Raw genomic sequence first — 21,461 nt, 5'->3', positions numbered from 1 at the left:
CAAGATTCAGGCTCTCTCCTTGCTCTGAGTTTGGGGTATTGCCACCTCCTTCCTGGGGGAGTGGCCCAGGACAGCTCTAGCTCTGGTGGTGGTCAGAGGGGCCCGCCCCTCCCACTTACCCGTCCTGAGGAGCACGGATAGGCCTACATAACGTAGGCTTTGCCCCTGCCCTGTCCTTACTGGAGTGATCTGTGTTTAGGCCCCGTGCCAGCACTGGGGAGAAACCAAAATCAGAGCTGCTATTCGACACCACTTCAGCGCCCTCCTCTGTTCCATCTCTATTTCTCTACGGCCCAGGCTGGGCTTGCGTTCTAGTTGTGTGGTCCCTGAACATCCGGCCTGAGCAGGAGGACCAGGACCAGGATGGCTCTGGAAGGAGGCCCATTCAGTGTCCACCATCAATTCCACTGAAACTTTCAACCCATGTGACTCCCAGGAAGCCAGCGGCTCTGTCTCTGTCTCTGTCTTGCACACACATACATGCACATAAACCTCCATATACACACTGAGATGTCTGTTTATGTAGCTCTAGCACGCTGTTAAGAAAAAGATTAATGAACTATTAGTTGACATGGTGGTTTTCTAGCAAGAATAACCAGTTGAAAAATGAAAAATGGGTTGTTAATGAGTAATTCTAAAATAATAAGGTCATACCTATCCTCCATCTCTCAAAATATATGTGTGAGGGGGTATAACAAGAACAGAAATTGGAATCAAATTTGCCCCAAACTAGGCAATTTCGAAAGGATACAAAATACTTCATCTGTGTCTCCCACCCAGTGCTTCCCCAGCTCTGTGCTCCCTCTGGGATGGTACCACCTGGTAAGTACCTTCCTGGGATCATGGGAAAGACTCTGTTAGATAATACATCTGACAGGACTTTGTAACATGGAGATTACTGTACAAATGGCAAGTATCATTGCCTGTATCAGACAGTATAAGATCAAATCTGACTCATTTTAACCTTCTAGTACTTAAAAAAAAAATAGCACACAGAGACTTTCATTGATCCAGTTGTTTAAAAAAAAGACAAAGCCTCTGATTTATTTCCAAATAAAACCTCATAAAAAAAGTGTTTTCTGACCAAGAAATAAAAAATTGTTAGCTAGGCAACAAGGTATTGATTTGCTACTTTATATAGATAATTCTCTTCAAAATAACTTTAATTTGATTACAAAGAACACTTATCCATTGTAAAAATTTTTAAAAATACAGAAATGACCAAGGAGCATAATCTCACTACCCAGAGACAGTCACTTATTAATGGCTCCACATACTCCCTTCCATTTTTTTTCTTCATATGATTAAGAATTGAGAATATACTATACATAGGGGTTTATGTTCTGATTTTTCACTTATGATATCATTAACACTTTTCCTATGTTATATAAAATCATTTGTTGAATATGTTTTTAATGGCTGAATAATATTCCATGATATGAATGTATATAAATTCCTTCTTGTTTCCATCCTGTATGCCTTATTTCCATCCCCCCCCAATTATTCTAAATAAAACTTCAGGAAGTATTTTTGCATAAATATTTGACATTATTCCAGATTATTTCCTTTGAATGGATTTCTAAACATTGTTTATACTAAATAAGAAGCTATGAACCTTAAAAGACTCTTCATATATCTTGATTAGAACATTGCAAGCAAGCCAGAACTTAGGGGTGAACCTCATGTAACATCACTCAGAAATACAGTTTCTTCTACTCCATCATTGTATATTTTTATTTCCAAGTCCTTCTCTAATGCTCCCAGAGTAAAGTCTCTTCTCTGCTGGGGAATATGTAAGGTAATTCTTGGACAGCAGTGTAGTAATCATTTACAGGTTGTTCAGTAGGGATAGCTATTAATGCCTTGTGCAAAATAAACCAAAGATCCAAAGAAACACATTTTTGCAGGTGAAAATTATGTTAGCCAACATCATTTCTCGCTCTGGTTTATGATGTCAGGCATCAGATTTCTCCATTATTAATGTACATATGCACGTGGGGGCAGAGCCTCTTGGAAGGAGATTAAAAAGACACCACCACCTATAACCCCCCTTCCTAATCATGTGAGAATGTCCAGAAGCTGTGAGGGGCTGGTACAGTAGCTCCCCTGTACAGACAACACCCTGCAGAGGATTAGCTTTCTTCCCATTAGCGGGCTCCACCATGGAGAGTCAGGGGTCATTTCTACTCACCAGAGAAAACCCGACTTGAGTAAAGTGTGCTATTCGTCTATTCAGCACTGCATACCCATAAAGCCTCTGAAGCCGCTCTTTAGTGACTGAGGACATTTCTCACTTTCCCATCCCTTCTCCCCCTACTTGGCGGTTTTCCTAAAGCCATAATTCAAACTTTCCAGAAGAAAAAAAATAATAATCTCTGGGTAATCCTTTCAAGAATTCTTAGAAGGAAATCTTTAGTCTTTTATCATTCTTATGGGAAACCTAACTCGTGATTAGTCTGAGGATTCAGAATATTTCACCACACACATACACCCAGGTAGGGTGAGGGGAGAGGGAGTGTGAGAGCAAAACACCCTTTAGCTTAAGGAATTTGTGCTCCCTGGGTACCTGGGTGGCCCAGTCAGTTGAGCATCTGACTTCCACTCAGGTCATGATCTCCTGGGTTTGTAAGTCGGAATCCCACATCAGGCTCATTGCTGTCAGTGTGGAGCCTGCTTTGGATCCTCTGTCTCCCTCTCTCTGCCCCTCCCCTTTTTATGCTCTCTCAAAAATAAATAAGCATTTAAAAAAAAAAAAAAAGAAAAAAGGAGCTTGCTCTCCCAAGCCAGGACACTCGTGGGAAGAGTCACCAGTGTATTACACCCTAAAATGAGAACCATGGGAAAGTGCCTTTTAATTGTAAAAGAGTTAGTTCCCAGTAAATATAGGCTGCTTAAGGTAATGCTTATAGGAAAGCATTAAGATAGGAGAGTTAAGAAAAGAAGTAGCAGGATGCCTAAAAGGGGAGAGGTTGGTTGTCCTCTAAATATTTAAAAAATCCTCTTGACGTTTACATTCCTGTGATAAGTGGGCAGGAGGAGGTTTGAGGAAGGGCTTCCCTGGCTGGGAACCTCGTCTGCTGTGGTCCAGGCGCCTGCACAGAAGGGCAGTGCACTTTGGACTTAGACACTCTCCCCTGTCACCTGGAGCATTGGTGTTCCGGAGCGGGGCTCCAAACGACAGACAAGTCAGCTTGCGTCATGACCCCTCTTCTAGCTTCCTATGTGCGGGTCCAATTCCCGAGACACAGTTCCCAGCTTTCCTCCGCCACTGCAAAGTGTCCGTTCGGCATGAGAGTCAAGCAAATGGCCCCATTTCCACCTGTGTAGGTCTCCGGCTGTCATGACTGGGGATCTTGACATTCCGAGAAGTGCAGCGTTTGCCACACTGGAGCAGTAACGGAGCAATGTGCAGCCGGCGTGGGGAGCGAAATTTGCAAACTCAGTATCCCGGGCCTCAGGCCAATGCAGGCTGGGTGCGTTGCTGTAGTGACACATTTAGTCTCTAGGGAGGGATTGCTGGCACACCCGCTGCATTCCTGGCACCACGTTTGCCAGCAAGAAACTTATGGAGTGGAACTGGTATCAACTCCAGAGGGAGACGCAAGCTGCTTTCTTAACTTCCTTGGCAGTACTACCCTTTGCAACTTGTGCACATAAACCCTCCTGAATATTTACATGAACTGCTATTTGTGACACTCTTTGGGGCCTTGTTGGATGGTACTTGGAAGGGAAGTGCTAAAATGATAGCAGCATTCCGGTTTATAAATGTAACTATTGTATCCCTGAATAATTCAATTTCCTAAAATTGGCACTTAACGATGCAATGACTTATCTCTTGCTGGGAAGAGATTCTAATCCCTCTCCTCCTTTTAAAAATAGCTTTTACCATTGCCAAGAGGAGAGCCTGGTATTTACTATTAGAAGATGTGAATTAAAATACTAGCTTTCTTTCCATGCTGCAAGTCACTGGCACTGTCTTAGCTGAGCTCTCTCCTACCTGGGAGGAGAGGCTCCTCACAGAAGTGCCCTCAGTTCTTAGGAAAGACTGACCCACCTATCTTATTTGTGCCTGGAAAGCAAAATGCACGAGGATTTGGCCACTTAGTATTCAGACCTTGTCATGATTCAAGTAAAAAGTCTATATTGCACCATCACCAGACCAAACACAGCCAACAGTTCAAACCACAGTTAAATTATAAGCAAGCGTGGGGCAAAACATGCAGAACTGCCTCGTCAACGAAGCAGTAGAGATAAAAGGAATTACTACATAAATGCCAGCTTGGAGGCTTTAATGAATACAGAGATGGTGTTCTTGCCAGCTGCCCCCAGTTGACTGTAAAAGGCCAGTAAGGATTTTGAGCATGATGCTTTCTTCCTCCTCCTCCTCCTCCTCTGTTTTTCTTCTCCTCCTCCTGCTTCGTCTTCTTTTAACATGCAAAGCATCTCTCAAAGTATTGAGAAATGAACAATTCTGTGCATGTCCATAGTTTGGCAGAAAGACAGTGATGCTAGCCGGCCAGTGATTACTACTGGAAACATCAGATGCAGCAAAGGAAATGCAGTTAATACAATAATTCACATATGTTAATGCTTAGTTCCATCAATGTCAACTTTATTTTCTTCCTGATATACACAAAGCTGGCACACAATTTTAACTGATGAGGTAATGTCATTTTTAATTTAGAGATCCTTAAGCTCACTCTAACTAGTGATATCATCTTTGCGGTTCCCTTGTGGGACTTTATGTAAACATAAGTAATGTGTCCTGGACAGTTTGAAAAGAGATTGTTAAAGATGACATTGGTCATCATGAAGATTTCCCCCACTTTGATCTCTTTTAAATTGCCAGATACAGTTTATATTACTGCCATATTCTAGCCATTCCTAAAATTAATATATCCCAGGACTTTTGAACCAAGTTAAACACAGAAATAAAATAAAGATTTGAAATGAACCGATTGTAATGTTTCATGTCAGTTCTAAAAGAAAAATGGAAGACAGCTCTGATGATCTGGGTCCTAGGTGACTTGATAAATAACAAGAGAGGAAAGGGAAAGACACTAAACACACCAAACTCTTCCTAGTTTTGACGGGGGGCATGCTGGTTTATTGGAGACCGTTCCGCACCTCTTGGACATAAAGAAGCATATGTATTATCTCAATGCAATATTTAGAATAACAGTTTATTGTGACTTCCTTTACCATTTGTCTCCTTAGTGTATTATTATTAAGCCTGAATTTTTTAAAATCACATCCCTTTGGTGACTTCAAGGGTGTCACATTTCCTTTTCAAGCAACAATATTCCTTTAAAGATTCAGGCTGGTGGGTATAAACAAGGAAACTTTCCGTTTTTAAATGAACTTTTTTCTCTGCAGAGATTATGTTCTGCAATTCAAGTATAGTTTTGGCGAAGATGATCTGTGTTTTAACCACTGTGGGTACTGAGAGTGTTTTTTTCTAAGTCTGGAGTTTGGTAGAATTGAGTTAAATAGTAAAGAATCTGTTTATTATTCTGTGGCCATATGTTTAGAGGGTCGCTCACAGAAATCAAAGTATTGTTCATGGAAAGCTCCAGCCAAGGAGACACTTTGGATTCATAAAAGAACTTCACAGTTTGAAAAGAATGCATAGCATTATGTATTGACACCCCACCACCACAGACAAAGAAACACAATTTAATAATAGAGAATTGTGCTCATGAGATTTTTCTTTTTCTTGTTAATTGGTTACTTTAACTGACATTGTCTGAAAGTATAATGGACACCATTATTCTTAATAGTTCTGTGTTGCCAGATGATGTATACAGACATGATGTAGTCCATTTTGATTATTTCATTTTGCTAGATTTTTATCCCTCCATGTAATACGGTGGTGAATGCAGAGAGCGCTGTTTTCCTAACAGACTAGGCTACATAAAGCTGCCTTCTAAATCACTGAAATTAAGAGGGCATTTCTCACTAACCTGTTGTTGTCTCCTATGTTTATGTACCAGGTATGACTACGTGGAGGTCATCGATGGAGAAAATGAAAATGGACGCTTATGGGGAAAGTTCTGTGGGAAGATTGCTCCTTCTCCTGTGGTGTCTTCAGGGCCATTTCTTTTTATTAAGTTTGTCTCTGACTATGAGACACATGGTGCTGGATTTTCCATACGTTATGAAATTTTCAAGAGAGGTGAGTGACTTCCTGCCGAACAAGTGTGGCTAAATGTTCACTACCATTGTTTGATCCCATAAATGACAAAGGGAAAAGAAGACAAGGCATAATCCTTTGAGCTTCTTGTAAAATATCATATATGCTCATTACAAAACTGTTGGGATATACTTTAAACAGAGGAAAATTACCCAATGTATAGAGGAAGTCATGTTTAAGATTTTTTTAAGTTGTGCACTTGGGTGGTACACTCACCTGAGGTCCCAACTCTTGGTTTTGGCTCAGGTCATGATCTCACAGTTCGAAGTTCGAGCCCTACATCAGGCTCTGTGCTGATGGCAGGGAGCCTGCTTCAAATTCTGTCTCTCCTTCTCTCTGCCCCTCCCCCATTTGTGCTCACTCTCTCTCTAAAACAAATAAATAAACTTAAAAAACCATTTTTAAAAGTATTTCAGGACTCAAACTGCATCATTTTAATGTGCTCATCAGTGCTTATAAGGTATATATTCTGTAAAACTCTTTTAAGAGCCTTTATCCTTAACTTTCTTCAAAAGTAAGTGCTATCTTCTCTTGAGGTTTAATTTCTTTCATTAAAAATGTGTGAGTCCCCCTTACTTTAAAGCCATGTACATACATCCTGTTCTTTTTATTATAAAATTCAAAACTAGTATTTCCCACTAAAAGGAAAGCAGTCTACTGGACTTAGAGTTTCTAATGCTGCTGAAAGAAGAAGAGGCTTTCTATTAATGTCTGTTAAGAAGAGGAATTGGAGAAAGAACCTCTTGGAGGAAAAAAACAGTAAAGCTTTAAATGCCATTCCCCTTAGGAAATAAAGATCTTTCTCCCTCTCCAATATAATCACTTACGAATCTTCATATATATTGAGATGGATAGAATCTGACAAGTCCTAGTCTCCCAATCTTGCAGAATTGACTGCACATATCAGTCAATTGATAAACAATGCTTCCTTATCCAATTGTCACTGTTTTTCACAACAGCTGGTAGATTCTGTTAATCTGTTAAATTCAACCTTCCCTTTTAGGTTGACAGTAATGTGCTGGGTGGAAGGACCAATCCAGGGACAGAAGCTTAAGATTTGAGTGTACTGTCCTAGAATAGGAGTTTATTTTTTAAATAGAGAAACATTTAGTCACATCAATTATAAATTCTCAGCAGCAACTGAGAATAACAAAAAGGAGTCATTAGGAGTTTCTAATTGGTACATTGGTACAACGTCTCAAAATTTCAAAGAAATCTGCCACTGCCTCATGTAAGTATGGATAGATAGAGACAACTTTCTGCAAAAATTTATATGAGCACAGACTTAGAAAAGCATATTTATTGGAATAAGTAATAGTATATATATATGACTTCAGTTTGTGCAGCTGATTACATATGTACATATTTTCTTGTGTTGAAAGCTGTTTGACCTGCTATAGAAATCATATTGTACATGTAGGTATATGGACACACACACACACACACACACACACTTATCTACATTTGCTCGCTTACCTCCATCTGGCACTATCAAAGAAAAAGGGTGTCAGAAGGGAATTTAGGAGTAGCCTTTTATTTTCAGTGTTTCTCAAAGATCTGAAAGATCTCAAAGACCTGAAAATGCTTGAAAGAGGAGAGAGAGAGAGAGAGAGAGAGAGAGAGAGAGAGAGATCTATAACTAAATCATTGATAATTCTTCATATCCCTTCCAAATGACCTCAGCCCCCTATACTTCCATTTCCTCAGAGGTACTATACTTTCTTTATCCCGATCTCCAACACCACCCTGGAAACCTGAAGCCTTACTTTTTTCTTTCTCTTCTTGCCTCTTTACATCTAATACGGCTTCTAGTTCTTTTGAATTTATATACAAAAGCCTCCAAAACTCATTCTGCCTTTCACATCCACTGCCATTAATTGAATAGGCCCAATTTAGTTTCTCCCTATGTTTCCTTATGCTACACACAGCTTCTCAAATATTCATCAAACCACTGTTCTCCAGATGTCGACGGCAGGTGTCCGTCACCTATTGGGTCAAACCTCAGTGTCCCATTGGGTCAAGCTCAAGGCTTAACATCAAGTACTCCCAACCTTCTCCAGCTTGACCCACACAGACCCACACCTGGTTTCCTGCCTCAGATAGTGCACTGAGTAAAGTCCAGCAGACCTGAATGTGAAGTTTAATTCTGCCTCTGACAGAATTAAGTCTGAAGGTTCAGAGCCTTGGATTCCTCATCTGCTAAATAGATAATAGTATCTGGCACAAGCTTATTGTGAAGATCAGTTGAAATGAAAACATAAAAAACATGTAGACAGTGCACGTCACCAAAGATGTGTTCAGTAAACACTGCATACAGATGAAGCTAGTGCATCAGCATTCAGAGTTCTTGCTCTCTACCCATTTACATTCTTAACCTCCATGGAAACCTGGCTCTTCTCTTTCTTCTTCTCAGGAAGCTTTTCCTAATTATTCTACTTTTTTTTTCCTATACATATACCCAACTTGTCCTCTACACATGCAAGTGCATTCACACACACAATATACACATATGCATTCTATATATATACACACATATATCCAAATATGTTTCACTAACCATGTGCTTCTTAATATTTTCAAATTTGTTCATATGTGAACATTTTCTTTCCCAAACATATTGGTACCACCTGAAAGATACAAAGAAAATATCTTTTCCCCCTTCACTGCATATACTTTAGTTCTTATAGGTGTTCTATAGAAAGCCATTAACTAATACATTTATGCATACATATTTGAGTCCATGGACATTTTTTCCTTCAAAAGCCATTTAATGGTATTATAGAATCCATAAATCTCCTTTTTTATTTTTGAAAACATATCACTTCTTCCAGAGTGCAGCAATTTCAAGTTTCCTCAAAACACATAAATTATACTAATCATAGTTGGACCAATAAATGTTTTTCACCTGTTGACTGTGAGGTTTTCTAGCACTAGATTACAATTCTAAGGAAAATTTAGGCCATTTCTGCATTCCAAAGGCTTCATTTCTAGAAGACCACCTTTGCAAAGATTAGTCAACAAAGTCGGACCCCACCTTTTCCCATGCTTCCTGAAGCCACCCTGGACACCCTAACTTTCTACCCAGGTCCCTCACTTTCCTCTTCCATGTGTCTTTTCCTAGATGCTGAAAGCTTGGGCCATCAACCTAAAAATTATTCCCACTCACCTAAAAAAATTTCTCCAGGAAACCCATACATCGCTACCTATCACTCTTCCCTTGTCCTTCCTTGGCCTGGGTCATCTGGCCTGAACTGCTGGTAGAATCTGTAGACATTTTCTGTGGCTGTCCATGTGGGGAAGTCATGGCATTTATTAAGAGCAAATTGGTCCCTTCACATATTATTTGGCTATGAGTCTGGATATTTAATAATAATTCCAAAGAGAGTATCTTAGCTATTATTATTATGTGCCCTTACTGTCGTTAGCAATGAAGTGTGGCATTCTTACAGCCACACAAGGTCCTCTAAGTCTTACAAATAACATCAAAAGCACAGTCATCACTGGTGGCAGATGCCATGTGTCACCTTGCCTAGGCACGTGGGGCTGCGCTCCCCCTCTCATGGGTAGTGCTTTGGTACTCTCTGGAGAGTTCCTTCACCCACCCCTTCTTGCTCGTTTTCGGAAAGTGCTTGCTCAACTGTGGCAAACCTATGCAACAGTGAACAAAAAAAATATTAAAACAAATCTTGGTGTTTACTGGAGGAAGTAGGAAATTACAGACTCTTGAAGTTTAAAGGGATTTTTTTTTTCAAATCCTAAAGCCCACCTCCCATTTGTTATATAGAGAATCTGAGGACCGGGAAGGTTAGGAGGCCGCCCAAGGTCACACAGCAGGTTAGCAGTAGAGGTGGGAGTGGACCACAGATCTGGTGCTCAACGCAGTTCTCTTCCACTCCTCCATGGAATTTCTCCAGTTTTTGTCACACTCCTTAGCAAACCTGGGCCAGCCTTAGTGAATGCATTGTGATTTATTTGGTTTTGAAAGTATGCTTTTAGTTCTTGTCATTTTTTTTCTCTTATTGAATCTTGATATCACCTATTTTACCTTTTTAAGAAGGAGAAAATATTAGTACCTGAATTAAACCCCACTGTCAACTTTCCCTTACAAGGACCTAGCCAAAGCATTCTCCACACCCCCGCCCCCTGCAATAGGGAGGAAGCTGAGGTCTCCAGGGTCACTGTTCCTACATCTTAAAAAATAAAATGAAAGAGATTCCAATATTATATTTTTATTCTTTGCAAATTTATTCTTGTCCTAAATTGGCGAAGTCCCTGTCATCTTAGAAGCCATCCATGAACTTAGAAACAGATTATAAATGATACAGCACATTTCATAATCTTCATACCTGTAATTGACATGGTAAAATGCCACATGTTAGTAACTTTAACCAGAATCAAATAAGTAAGTATCTGAAGCCATCATGTTGAAGGATGAGCCACATTTGTGAAGGCTTTGGGAGGCATTGTAAACCTCTACAGGCCAGGTTTATTGTGTACATCAAGTAATTTTTATTCTGCCTCTCCAGTGCCATGAACGTCTAATATGTACATGGGAAGCAAACAATTGATTTGTTTTCTCAAAAAACTGCCAGATGCTCTGAGGTAGAGTGTCAGCGTACCACTTCTAGACACTAAGAATAGAGATCTGTTGGTTAAATTTAATCTGTATTGATGCCTGCAGTGTTGCCTCCAGTACTTGGCTTTGTGGGAGAATATTTAGGTAAGAACACTCTCAACAAACCTCCTTATTAGATCTGAATCCATGCATGCCATCACGGGGTGCCCATCAGTGAGACAATGGCCCAGGGAAAGATTTGTTGAATTGAATATCCCCAGGTTGGATCTTGAGGTTCAAAAGGATCAAGTCATTTCTGGTTCCCAGAAAACCTTAAGATCTCTTTGAAAATCTCAGCCATGGTGGTGCTGATAAGGGGTCAAGTTGATGTGCTCATGTTCTTATAGATGGGCCATGAATACACCCTGTTTGTCTCTGGACACCACAAATCAAAATTGTGGTCATTCATGCAGTTTTAAGGTCAACTTGCAATATAGGTGTGTATGAACTTGACCAATTTAAATTACAAATTGTCATAATTTGTAAAGTGTTGACAACACTGAATTGTCATTAAAATTATACACTATAAATAGACACATGACACTCCCACACATATACGTTAAAAATAATTTTAGAATGGCACTGTATCAGATACATTGGGGAAGGCAATGATGTCAACATTGATATCAAGTGACTTCTAGCAACACAGCCTGTAATCACAGTTTATCGTACCCTCACTAACAGCCACACTTTACCGGCACACCTGTGTCAACACCACTCAAAATGAGTCACTCACCCTGGGTACATGTACGAATTACCTTTCACATTTAGTTTGTCAAAGAGGCATAGGTCACATCTGGCAGAGTTACTGAGTCACTGGTGTAGGAATCTGAAACTCAAACTCCCTCCACTGAATTCTCTCCCTCGCCTTTGTAAATGTTCTATTTCACCAATAAAGGGCTGTCAGCCTCAAGATTTAAAGATTTAAGCTTGAAGGGGCTATAATTATTTCTCTAGGGCTCTGTCGAGATTTCTGTAGCTTACTCATTCATTGTTCCCACATGATTTGATATTTGTCATTTTTTCCCTCTGCAACAGCAGAAGTTTTTAAATTGCTTCACACAAACGGAAAACTAAGGTGAACACAATAAATCTGAACTTGACTTTCCATACCTATCACTCCTATAGAAAGGCTAAGTAATGAGTGATTAGGAAAGTGATTATAATGGTGAGCTTTTATTAGAAAGATATGCTGCCTTTGCTCAGGTTATTTCTTGGTGAAGTTGTGTGAGTGGGATTTTCACTTTGCTCTTTCTTTTCTTTTGCTTGTAGGTCCTGAATGTTCCCAGAATTACACAGCAGCTAGTGGAGTGATAAAGTCACCAGGATTCCCTGAAAAATATCCCAACAGCCTTGAATGCACTTATATTATCTTTGCACCAAAGATGTCAGAGATTATCCTGGAATTTGAAAGCTTTGACCTGGAGCTTGACTCAAACCCTCCAGGGGGGATGTTCTGTCGCTATGACCGGCTAGAAATCTGGGATGGATTCCCTGAAGGTAATGCAGAAAGCATCCCCAAAGAGAATAATCTGGGGGAAGGGCACTGAGATCCTTTTACAAGTGTCATGATACATGCATCATTTTTTAAAAATAGTTCAGAAGGAGGAGAGAAAACAAAGCAAAATGTTCTTTATGAAGAGCAGCGATAAAATATTTGAGCTCAAAAGGCAGTAATTATCTACTCTAATTTCATCAATTTATAGATAAGGAAACTGAGGTCTCATAGCTATTTTTGTGATAGAATTGGGATGCATGGTTTTCCCAACTAAAGTATTCAGTTCATTTCATTGACTTGCCTACTGGTCATTAATTCATAGACCCTAAGAGACCAGTTAAGGCAAACATCACTTCACAAATGCAGAGACTAAATACCAGAGAGGTTAAGTACTTGATACAATTTTAAGGGTGAAATGTGTATCCATTATGCAGTTACCAAAAGTTTAAAAATTTATAAAAAGAATGAGGATATTTTAGTATTCCTAATTTAGATTCCTTATCTGTTCCCTAGGAAATTTTTACCTTTGGCCATTTGAATCACCTCAGCACATCATCTTGTGTACATTGTTTTTATCATCTAAATTCATCCTACATTTAAAATATATTTACTGAATACCTGCCGTGTATCAGGTACTGGTCTAGCTAGTTAGTAAACAAAACAATCAAAAATGGCTGCCTCCCAACACCCTGCCCAGGAGTTTTGATTCTGCTAAGGACAATGGGCCAATAAACAATACATTTACAGATGAATGAATTCTGTCCTTGGAATGCAGAAGCTGAGAAGTTCTGTAAATGACAACAACAACAACAACAAAGAAAGAAAGGAAAAGTAGAGTAGAACAAAGGCATGAAAAGTACTAGGGTTAGGAGAGAGGGATATGCAGGTTGAAATTTTAAATAAGGTGGTCAGGTTCAGCCTTATTACAAAAATGACATTTTAGCAAAGATTTGAAGGAAGTGGGGGCAAGGGGTAGCCATGTAGACAGCTAAATGAAAGTTTTCCATTTCTATCCTTGTGAATTAGAAGGTGAATGGCAAAAATACACACCCAAATCCTGAACAGAGGGAGATAATATCAAATAATTTGTTGCAGCTGCATTGCTTGTCTTGTGTTTGGTCTGGTTTAATATTAGGATTTCTCTAGAGAACACACTCTACACAGATCAGAAAGGGCAGCTTGGAAGTTCTTATGAATCATGCAGTTAGAGATATATAACCATCTATAAAATCTATAAAATAGAGTCAGATATTATGATCAGGATGGAAGAAAGAATATTTAAATAGATATTAAATTTGTAAATGAAGGGCAAGTATCGTGTGAAAGAGATTGCCTTTGCCTTTGAAATGACATTAAAATTCTCAGTGTAATTCAATTTAGCTATGTTCCTCAACAGTAAACAGCAATGGAGATAAACTGGGTTTAGAGAAAGCTTATATTGTCATTGTGGTAAATGGGTGAGTTATCATTGGTTTAGTTTTTTTTCTATGCTCTTTTACTACATAAATAGGGTTATGATGATCTTATCGAAACTCCTTCATTAAATAATGATATTTGCCCAAACAGAGTGCTGATTGATTTGTAAGTATTCAATCTGATAATTAGGAAAACAGTATTATAATAGTATTGTAATAATAGTTGGAACATTTAATAATGGGTTTATTTGTTCACAACCCAAATTTGCAGCCTTCCTTTCTAGAACTTACATTTAAATTGACATCTGAAAAGGAGGTCCAATCAACCAACTTATTTAGAATACTTTCAGAAAGAAGCACATTGTTATTAGTGTCAAGGGTTTTTCAAAGTAGTAATTTTCTGGCTCTAGAAAATCACTGAGTTGAAGCATGGAACAATTAACAATAAGAGTTATCAGCTTTGCAATTCACTCATGTTTTAAACTATGGTGCACTTGACTTATTCCCAGGGAAAACTGGCCTTGGAATATGAAAACCATGTTTATATATTTGTTAAAATTTACCTACCTTCGTCCAGCCTAAGCCAGCATAACAGCTCTCTCCTTTTTAGGCAAAAATGACAGACTGCCCTTCCTGGTTTATTGTCAGTGGCACAAGAAACATTTTACAGTTCCTTGCCAGCAAAATTGCTTTTACTCCTCGATATCTCTTCCAAAAACAACAACCGGAAGGTGCTGAAGGTTTTTAACCAAGAAATGATTTTATGTTGCCTTTTATCATACACATTGAATTAGGTGACTAAGTAATTGAAAGCTACCCATTGATCTGGAGTGACTTGGAAGAAAAGCAGTTTACTCCCAAACTCAAATGGAGATATGCAGGTTGTGAATCACACATCGCTGTCTATCACTCCTGAAGCTTCAGGATTCACGAGTAGCAACTCTGTAGTAATTGGTGGAAGTTTACATATGGTTTGTGAGCCATGAGCTGAGCACACTGCCCTGCCCTGGTGGATGCCGCAAATGTTTGTGCTAAATTCTGGAACCAAACACGAATGCTTCGCTAACACCACATGGGCACACATGAAGTCAGCTCTCCACCCAGGCTGCAGCTGCTGTAATTACCTACATTCCAAAAACTATCAACTACTTGAGGAATAAGTTTCATGAACACTAGATTGATTTCTGTTTTTTATTGACTTAATGTTTATATTAAAATTAAACTTCTGGGGCACCTGGGTGCCTCAGTCGGTTAAAACCTCTGACTTCTGACCAGGTCATGATCTCACAACCTGTGGGTTTGAGACCCATGTCGGGCTCTGTGCTGACAGCTCTGAGCCTGGAGCCTCTTTGGATTCTGTGTCTTCCTCTCTCTCTGCCCTTCCCCCACTCGCGTGCTGTCTTTCTGTCTTAAAAATAAATAAAAACATTTAAAAATAAAAAAATAAAAATTAAATTAAATTTCTAAAATAGAAATATAAAATATAAATGATATAAGCATAAATTATAAACATTCTAAAATGTAAATGACATTCTTTTTCTGGGGAAGAGTTGCCAAGTCCAGATATTCTGCAACAGAAAGTTTATTATTGTAGGAAAAGAATACATGGTCTGTTTTGTACCTTTTTGAAGTGATTACCTTTTTTGCTTATTCAGAACGTCTCCTTTTAAAAGTCCGTCTTTATAGTAGATTGCTGCCTTTTTTTCTCATAGAAAGAGAATAGGAGATCAAATTGTCTGATTCAGAGATGGGAATAATTATAATTATTGGAGAAATTAATGGAAAAATACGAAGAAGAGGGTATTATCATTCCCAGTTGCAGTAAGATCTTTTAAACAGCACAAATACTATATTACCTTTGAACCTGAAAAGATATGGTCACTATAGACCTATTGCCCCCCCAAAAAGAGATTGCTTAGCATATATTGCTTACTTAAAGTCTTCAATAACGCAATTTTTTAGTTCTACTTCTGTTTTTGTGACAGTTTCCATTCATCTTGTTGGCCTTTGGGTACATGATAACAGAAGGAGGAAATCCAATAGCTGTGTTCATGTAAATACACAAATAAGCACACACATGAGATGGATAAGTAGTGCATCCACTCTTGTTCAGATCAATATTGCATTAGCTTGCTAGACTAAGGTCTTGCTGTTGTTCAGGAAAATTCAATACTTCTTTGTCTTATAGTCGAAAAAGCCTTTTCACTCTCATATCTTGAGGGCTCCTAAAGAGAGTTGCACACTGCTATCCGGAGGCAATGGTCTGAAGGACAGAAGGCAGATTTACCCAGCATGTCTTAGACATTATAAACCAGTGAGTCATGGAGGCTCTCTAAATTATGAGTCTGCATTAGACAAGTTCTCTTCTGTTTGCTCTTTCAAAGAGACTCTCCCTCCCCACTCCCCAAAGGAATGGGGTGGTAGGGTGGGGGGAAGAATCTGCAGCCAGAGCTTAAGAGGATGAGTGTAGCTTCCCTTGTGCACTTGTATTCTTGGAAGGTCAATGGCTGTGGTGATCAGAGACAGGCTCCAAAGACTAAGGCTGTAAAAGTTTGCCCACAAACTAAAAAAAAGAAAGTTATGAAACCACAATAATGGAATTTAAACAAGGGGAAACAGTGAGAGCCTATGAATGGACTCTAGGCCTCTCATTGAGAGTGCAAATCAGAAATGGGATTTTTGAGGAAAGGAAAGACTGGAGTTTATGGCTCTTGCTTGATATTTTCATGCATATGTTGTGGGCAACTTTGTGCTCCATAGGGAAGAAAAAAAGCATTGAATCCATTCAGAATGAAGAAAATCTGCCAAAGAACTAGCACTTATAGAAGAAGCTGAGGCTCAGAATAAAGCTCAAGAGAAACAAAGCTGCAAGTTTCATCTCCTGAGATGCTCTCTTTTGCCAACTGGGAAACCTGATAGAACAACATTTTCTTCCCATAACACAGTCCCTGTTCATGACCATGTCATGCCTGGTAGATAATCTGTACCAATTCCCGTAATTGGCCAGGGTCCTTGTGTACTTCATAATAAACCAGGCTACACAGACAGACAGACAGATACACACACACACACACACACACACACACACACACATACATACACACACACACACAGTGTTTGGTTGGCAGAGAGTGAAGGGTTAGAGTAGAGAAAACTCTTTGAATTCAATCAAGTCAATTATTGTGAATGCATGGAGAAGTTATCAGATAATTAAAGTAAGCATTTTTCACTAATCCAAATGTGGAAACACTTTGGTTCAGTTGTGGTTTTTATTTTGTTTTGTTTGAAAAGGGCTGGCCAAGACCTGAAAACCTGTTAGCCAAAGATCTAAGCACTCTAAAAAGCAGGGTGCTCATACTAGCCAGCTCCCTACTAGGAACTCACTGGGTAGGTAGGGCTCCAGGGAGATCAGCTCTTATAAGACTCACTTTTTCAATTACATTTGAAACAGCTCCTAGTCTTCATCACCTGCTTTCTGCATCCAACCTACACACACGGGTCTTGGCACACCAAGTCCCTTCTCTAGGCCCATCCTTCCAGAGAGGGGTCCACCCACTGTGCTTCCTTGAACAAAGCAATAACTCTTAGTTGAAATGCAGAGAACCACGGATTTCTTGGAGGGGAAAATGGTCCACACCAGATTGTCCTTCTAAGCACAAACCATCTGGTATGTTTTTACCATATGTGCAATGAAAAAAAAAAACTAGAGAAAAGGGGATTTTTTTCCTTGCTGATGATCTGGACAGGGAATTGGAGTGATTCTCCAAGTCCAAGGGGCTTGTGCACTGTCTATGTGGCAACTTGCAATTACTAATTGCCAAGGCTTATCTAAAAGCACTTCAACAAAGGGGTGGCCAGTTCAAGCCAAATTGCAGTTTGACTTATCACAAATTAATCAGTATTCACTATTTTCTCACTGCCCCAGGTACTACTTTTTCTCCTGGTATGCACAGTCAAATGGCTGCTTTGGGCCATCTTTTGGCAACAAGGCCTAAGTACAATGTGGTCATGTGTCTTAAGTCTGGGAAAGAATAAAACTGAGAGAAAAGTCAGATGCATTTTCTTTTCATTTGGTTTACAACTTAGTATTATGTATAAATTATTGGTATCTGTAGTTTCTAATTTTTTTAAATGGTTACAATTATTAATTAGCCCTTAGATAGAGCCCTGTCTGTGATGTTCATCATAATAAGGCTCCAGGACTAAAAGATGGAACGAAGAAGAAAATTGGGGTTACTCAATACTGAATCAGATTCCTGGCACTGGTCTGATTGCATCTGGGACCTGTTTCCTGGATCTCCTCATAGAGGGGGAGAAAGGAGGAAGTCAGCTTCCAGAACCCTCGGTGATCACAGCCTAACTGGAATCTTTCAACACTGGGCAGTGTGTGCAGTTTGGTCCTGGAGACAAATGTCAAGGTGACACTTGACAACCCAAATCTCATTCGCTGCAGATGAAGCAAGCATTTTGATTCTGTTGCTGAAGACAACCTGCTCAGTGAGAAATGCAGTTATGCCTGTTATTGCCCTTCTGAGCACCCTTTAAGTCCCTCTCCACAAACCTGATCCAGTATGTTCACAGTGAACCAATTAACCAGGGAAGACGTTTTTGGGTAAGAAAACACTTCTGGGTTCTGCCAGAACCCATGTTTGCAAATGGTTATTCTTGCATCTACTGTGGAACAAAAGATATTTTAATGTTCTCTTCATTTCTCCCTTTGTAGTTGGCCCTCACATCGGTCGTTACTGTGGACAGAAGACACCAGGTCGAATCCGTTCCTCATCAGGCATTCTCTCCATGGTTTTTTATACTGACAGTGCAATCGCAAAAGAAGGCTTCTCAGCAAACTACAGTGTCTTGCAGAGTAGTATCTCAGAAGGTCAGTACTTATTCACTCTGCAAAGGCCTGTGGAAAACACTCCATATCACTCCTCCTCACACACCGGTGGCCATGTGAACACTAAAGAAATGGTTTGTGAACTGAAATGTCGAGTATTTGTTTTTCTCTTTTAAGTGGTTTTTATGGATCTCAATAGGAAGAACTGTTTGATGTGCCTTCTTAAGGAAATTATGGATGAGAAGGCTGCTGGTAAGCCTCTGAAACTGTGGGAGAAAGTGGGAAATTCAAAACAGCGTCCTGGAACAATGAACTATAGCCAGACTCTATCTGGCACCCTTGAATGTGTATTGGGCTGAGAATTATGAAAGGACAGGCATTGATCAGATGGGATGGGAACAATCCCTTGATTGACAAGGCAGCCTTACAGAAGAGATGACACCTGGTGGTTTGGTTTGTGAAGACCCAGATGGAAGCCATTTTGTTTTTTGTTCTTAGGTGTATAAAAGTGGATATTCATGTAAAAGAGCATGTTTTTAATTTCAGTTATAACTTTCCACAAAAGAAAGAGGAAGTACTAGGTTTCACATCTTATTAAAGTACTCAATTCAACTAAGTCAACCCTTCCTCAAAGATTATGTGGTGTCCAGCTCTTTTAAGGGCCCATGGAAAACACCAGAAAGAACAATGAATAGATTGTGTGTTTCATTAGGTCTAGAAACTAACATAGGGAGAAAGGCAGGAGCTGTTTGGAGACCTGTCCTACAGATATACTAGTATCTCTTTTTTTTTCTTAATATTTGTCAGATGGGTGCCCTGGGTGGCTCAGCCAGTTGCACATCCCACTCTTTTTTTCTTTTTTTTAAGGTTTATTTATTTTTGAGAGAGACAGACTGACAGAGTGTGAGCAAGAGAAGAGCAGAGACAGGGAGACACAGGATCGGAAGCAGACGTCAGGCTCTGAGCTGTCAGCACAGAGCCTGACACAGGGCTTGAACTCACAAACAGTGAGATTATGGCCTGAGCTGATGTCAGACACTTAACCAACTGAGCCCCCCAGGTGCCCCATAGGTATACTAGTATCATTTCTACCAGATCTCACTGGGAAATGAGGCCAATCAAATTTCAAGATCTTATTTGTACTTAATTTGATTAATTAATCTATGTATTTTTGTGTCTATAAATATTTTTAAATGTTTATTTTGAGAGAGAGAGAGAGAGAGAGAGAACACAGGAAAGGCAGAGAGAAGTAGAGAGAGAATCCCAAGCAGGTTCCATTCTGTCACCACAGAGCACGACACACGGCTGGATCTTACAAATCATGAGATATGACCTGAGCTGAAATTAAGAGGCAGACACTCAACTGACTGAGCCACCCAGGTGCCCCTATAAAGATTTCTGTATTACAGATAACAAATCTAAGCTTAAAAGTATGAAACCAGGAAAGAAAACCTTTATCTATTATGATAGAAAATTCAGAAAATGTGCAAGTTTGGTTAGTTGGCATTTTTCTTGATGGTTGAGAATCCTTAATCTCTGCTTTTTTCCCCGTGTTAGTACATTTGATTCACATTTCCTAAAGTTGATAATTCATTTCCCTATTCCATGTTTTATATCAATGTCATACATATTTCATTATTTCACTGAGTATACGAGGCCTAATGGAATATATGCTTTCAAGATTCATAGTCATCATTGTGAGCTTTATTATTTTGTGTTGTAAAACTGTGGTCCTCTTTGGGACCATATGATACTGTGATTTACTTCTGATGGATACTCTCGTGTTTCAATAATATAAACTAATGATGTTAATAATCATGCCCAGGCCAGGGGCAGGAGACATGAGAACAAAGGGAATCAGGGAGAGATGGCCCAGGTGCCTAAAATACAAAGAAATCTGAAAGACAGAGAATTAAGGTCTACTGTCCACCAAATATGGATTATGAATGGACGTAGAATCTTTTTCACTTTTACTGGATCTTGGAGAAAATAGTAAAATAATTCTTGGTGTGTACCCATATGACATATCTACATATATTCAACTTTGAAAATAAATCAAAAGTGCCATCATTTTCTAATAATTTTTTAAGGTTTATTTATTTAATTTGAGAGTAACAGAGACAGAGCAAGTGGTGGGAGCAGGGAGGGCAGAGACAGAATCCAAAGTAGGTTCTGCAGCACCAACACAGAGCCCGATGTGGGGCTTGAACTCATGAACCGTGACATCATGACCTGAGCGGAAACCAAGAATCAGGACCCTCAACTGACTGAGCCACCCAAGCACCCCCTAATAAATTTCTAATAGTATTTCTGTCAACCTAGGTCCAGTTAGGAAAATAATTAATAAGATCCTAAAAGCCTTGCTTTAAAAAATTATTGCCATGAAATTATTCCCACAAATCAGAACCACATCTCAGTAAATCCCTCACTGTCATCTTCTGTAAGATTGTGTATGAACATCAAAATGAATGAATGTTTTGTTTGCCAGATTACGAAAAGAAATCTGCATTTCAGGTCCCCTATGTTTTCATGACTTTGGGCCATTTTCTCCCCTCCAGATTTCAAATGTATGGAAGCCCTGGGCATGGAATCAGGGGAGATTCATTCTGACCAAATCACAGCTTCATCCCAGTATAGCACCAACTGGTCTGCAGAACGCTCTCGCCTCAACTACCCAGAGAACGGGTGGACTCCCGGAGAGGACTCCTACAAAGAGTGGATACAGGTATGTAGCATGCGATGTGGCATCTTTAGGGTTGAAGACTTTGGTCATGGAGAAAGGTTGTTGAAAAAAAAGCAGCGCCATGCCCAGTGCCTTCAGGTGAGCAGGGGGCCCCAGGCGTCATCACCCTGCAGGGTCATCGCGTCCCTGCCATCTAAGAAAAGCAGGCCTGGTTGAAGTC

At 39.6% G+C, this 21,461-nt stretch overlaps 1 protein-coding gene across 1 annotated transcript in view; it reads left to right on the top strand.

The window, feature by feature from the left end:
* NRP1 (neuropilin 1) overlaps positions 1–21,461 on the top strand; it is a 134,840-nt gene that overhangs the window by 48,542 nt on the left and 64,837 nt on the right. The window contains exons 3-6 of the mRNA XM_029954265.1: positions 5,994–6,175; positions 12,081–12,308; positions 18,445–18,600; positions 21,117–21,283. Coding sequence (XP_029810125.1) covers positions 5,994–6,175; positions 12,081–12,308; positions 18,445–18,600; positions 21,117–21,283 — 733 coding nt within the window. The remainder of the gene's footprint in view (positions 1–5,993; positions 6,176–12,080; positions 12,309–18,444; positions 18,601–21,116; positions 21,284–21,461) is intronic.

This window comes from Suricata suricatta, chromosome 10 (assembly GCF_006229205.1).
Source record: "Suricata suricatta isolate VVHF042 chromosome 10, meerkat_22Aug2017_6uvM2_HiC, whole genome shotgun sequence".
In the NCBI taxonomy this organism is placed as follows: Eukaryota; Metazoa; Chordata; class Mammalia; order Carnivora; family Herpestidae; genus Suricata; species Suricata suricatta.
This window is presented reverse-complemented; position numbering and strand designations above follow the sequence as displayed.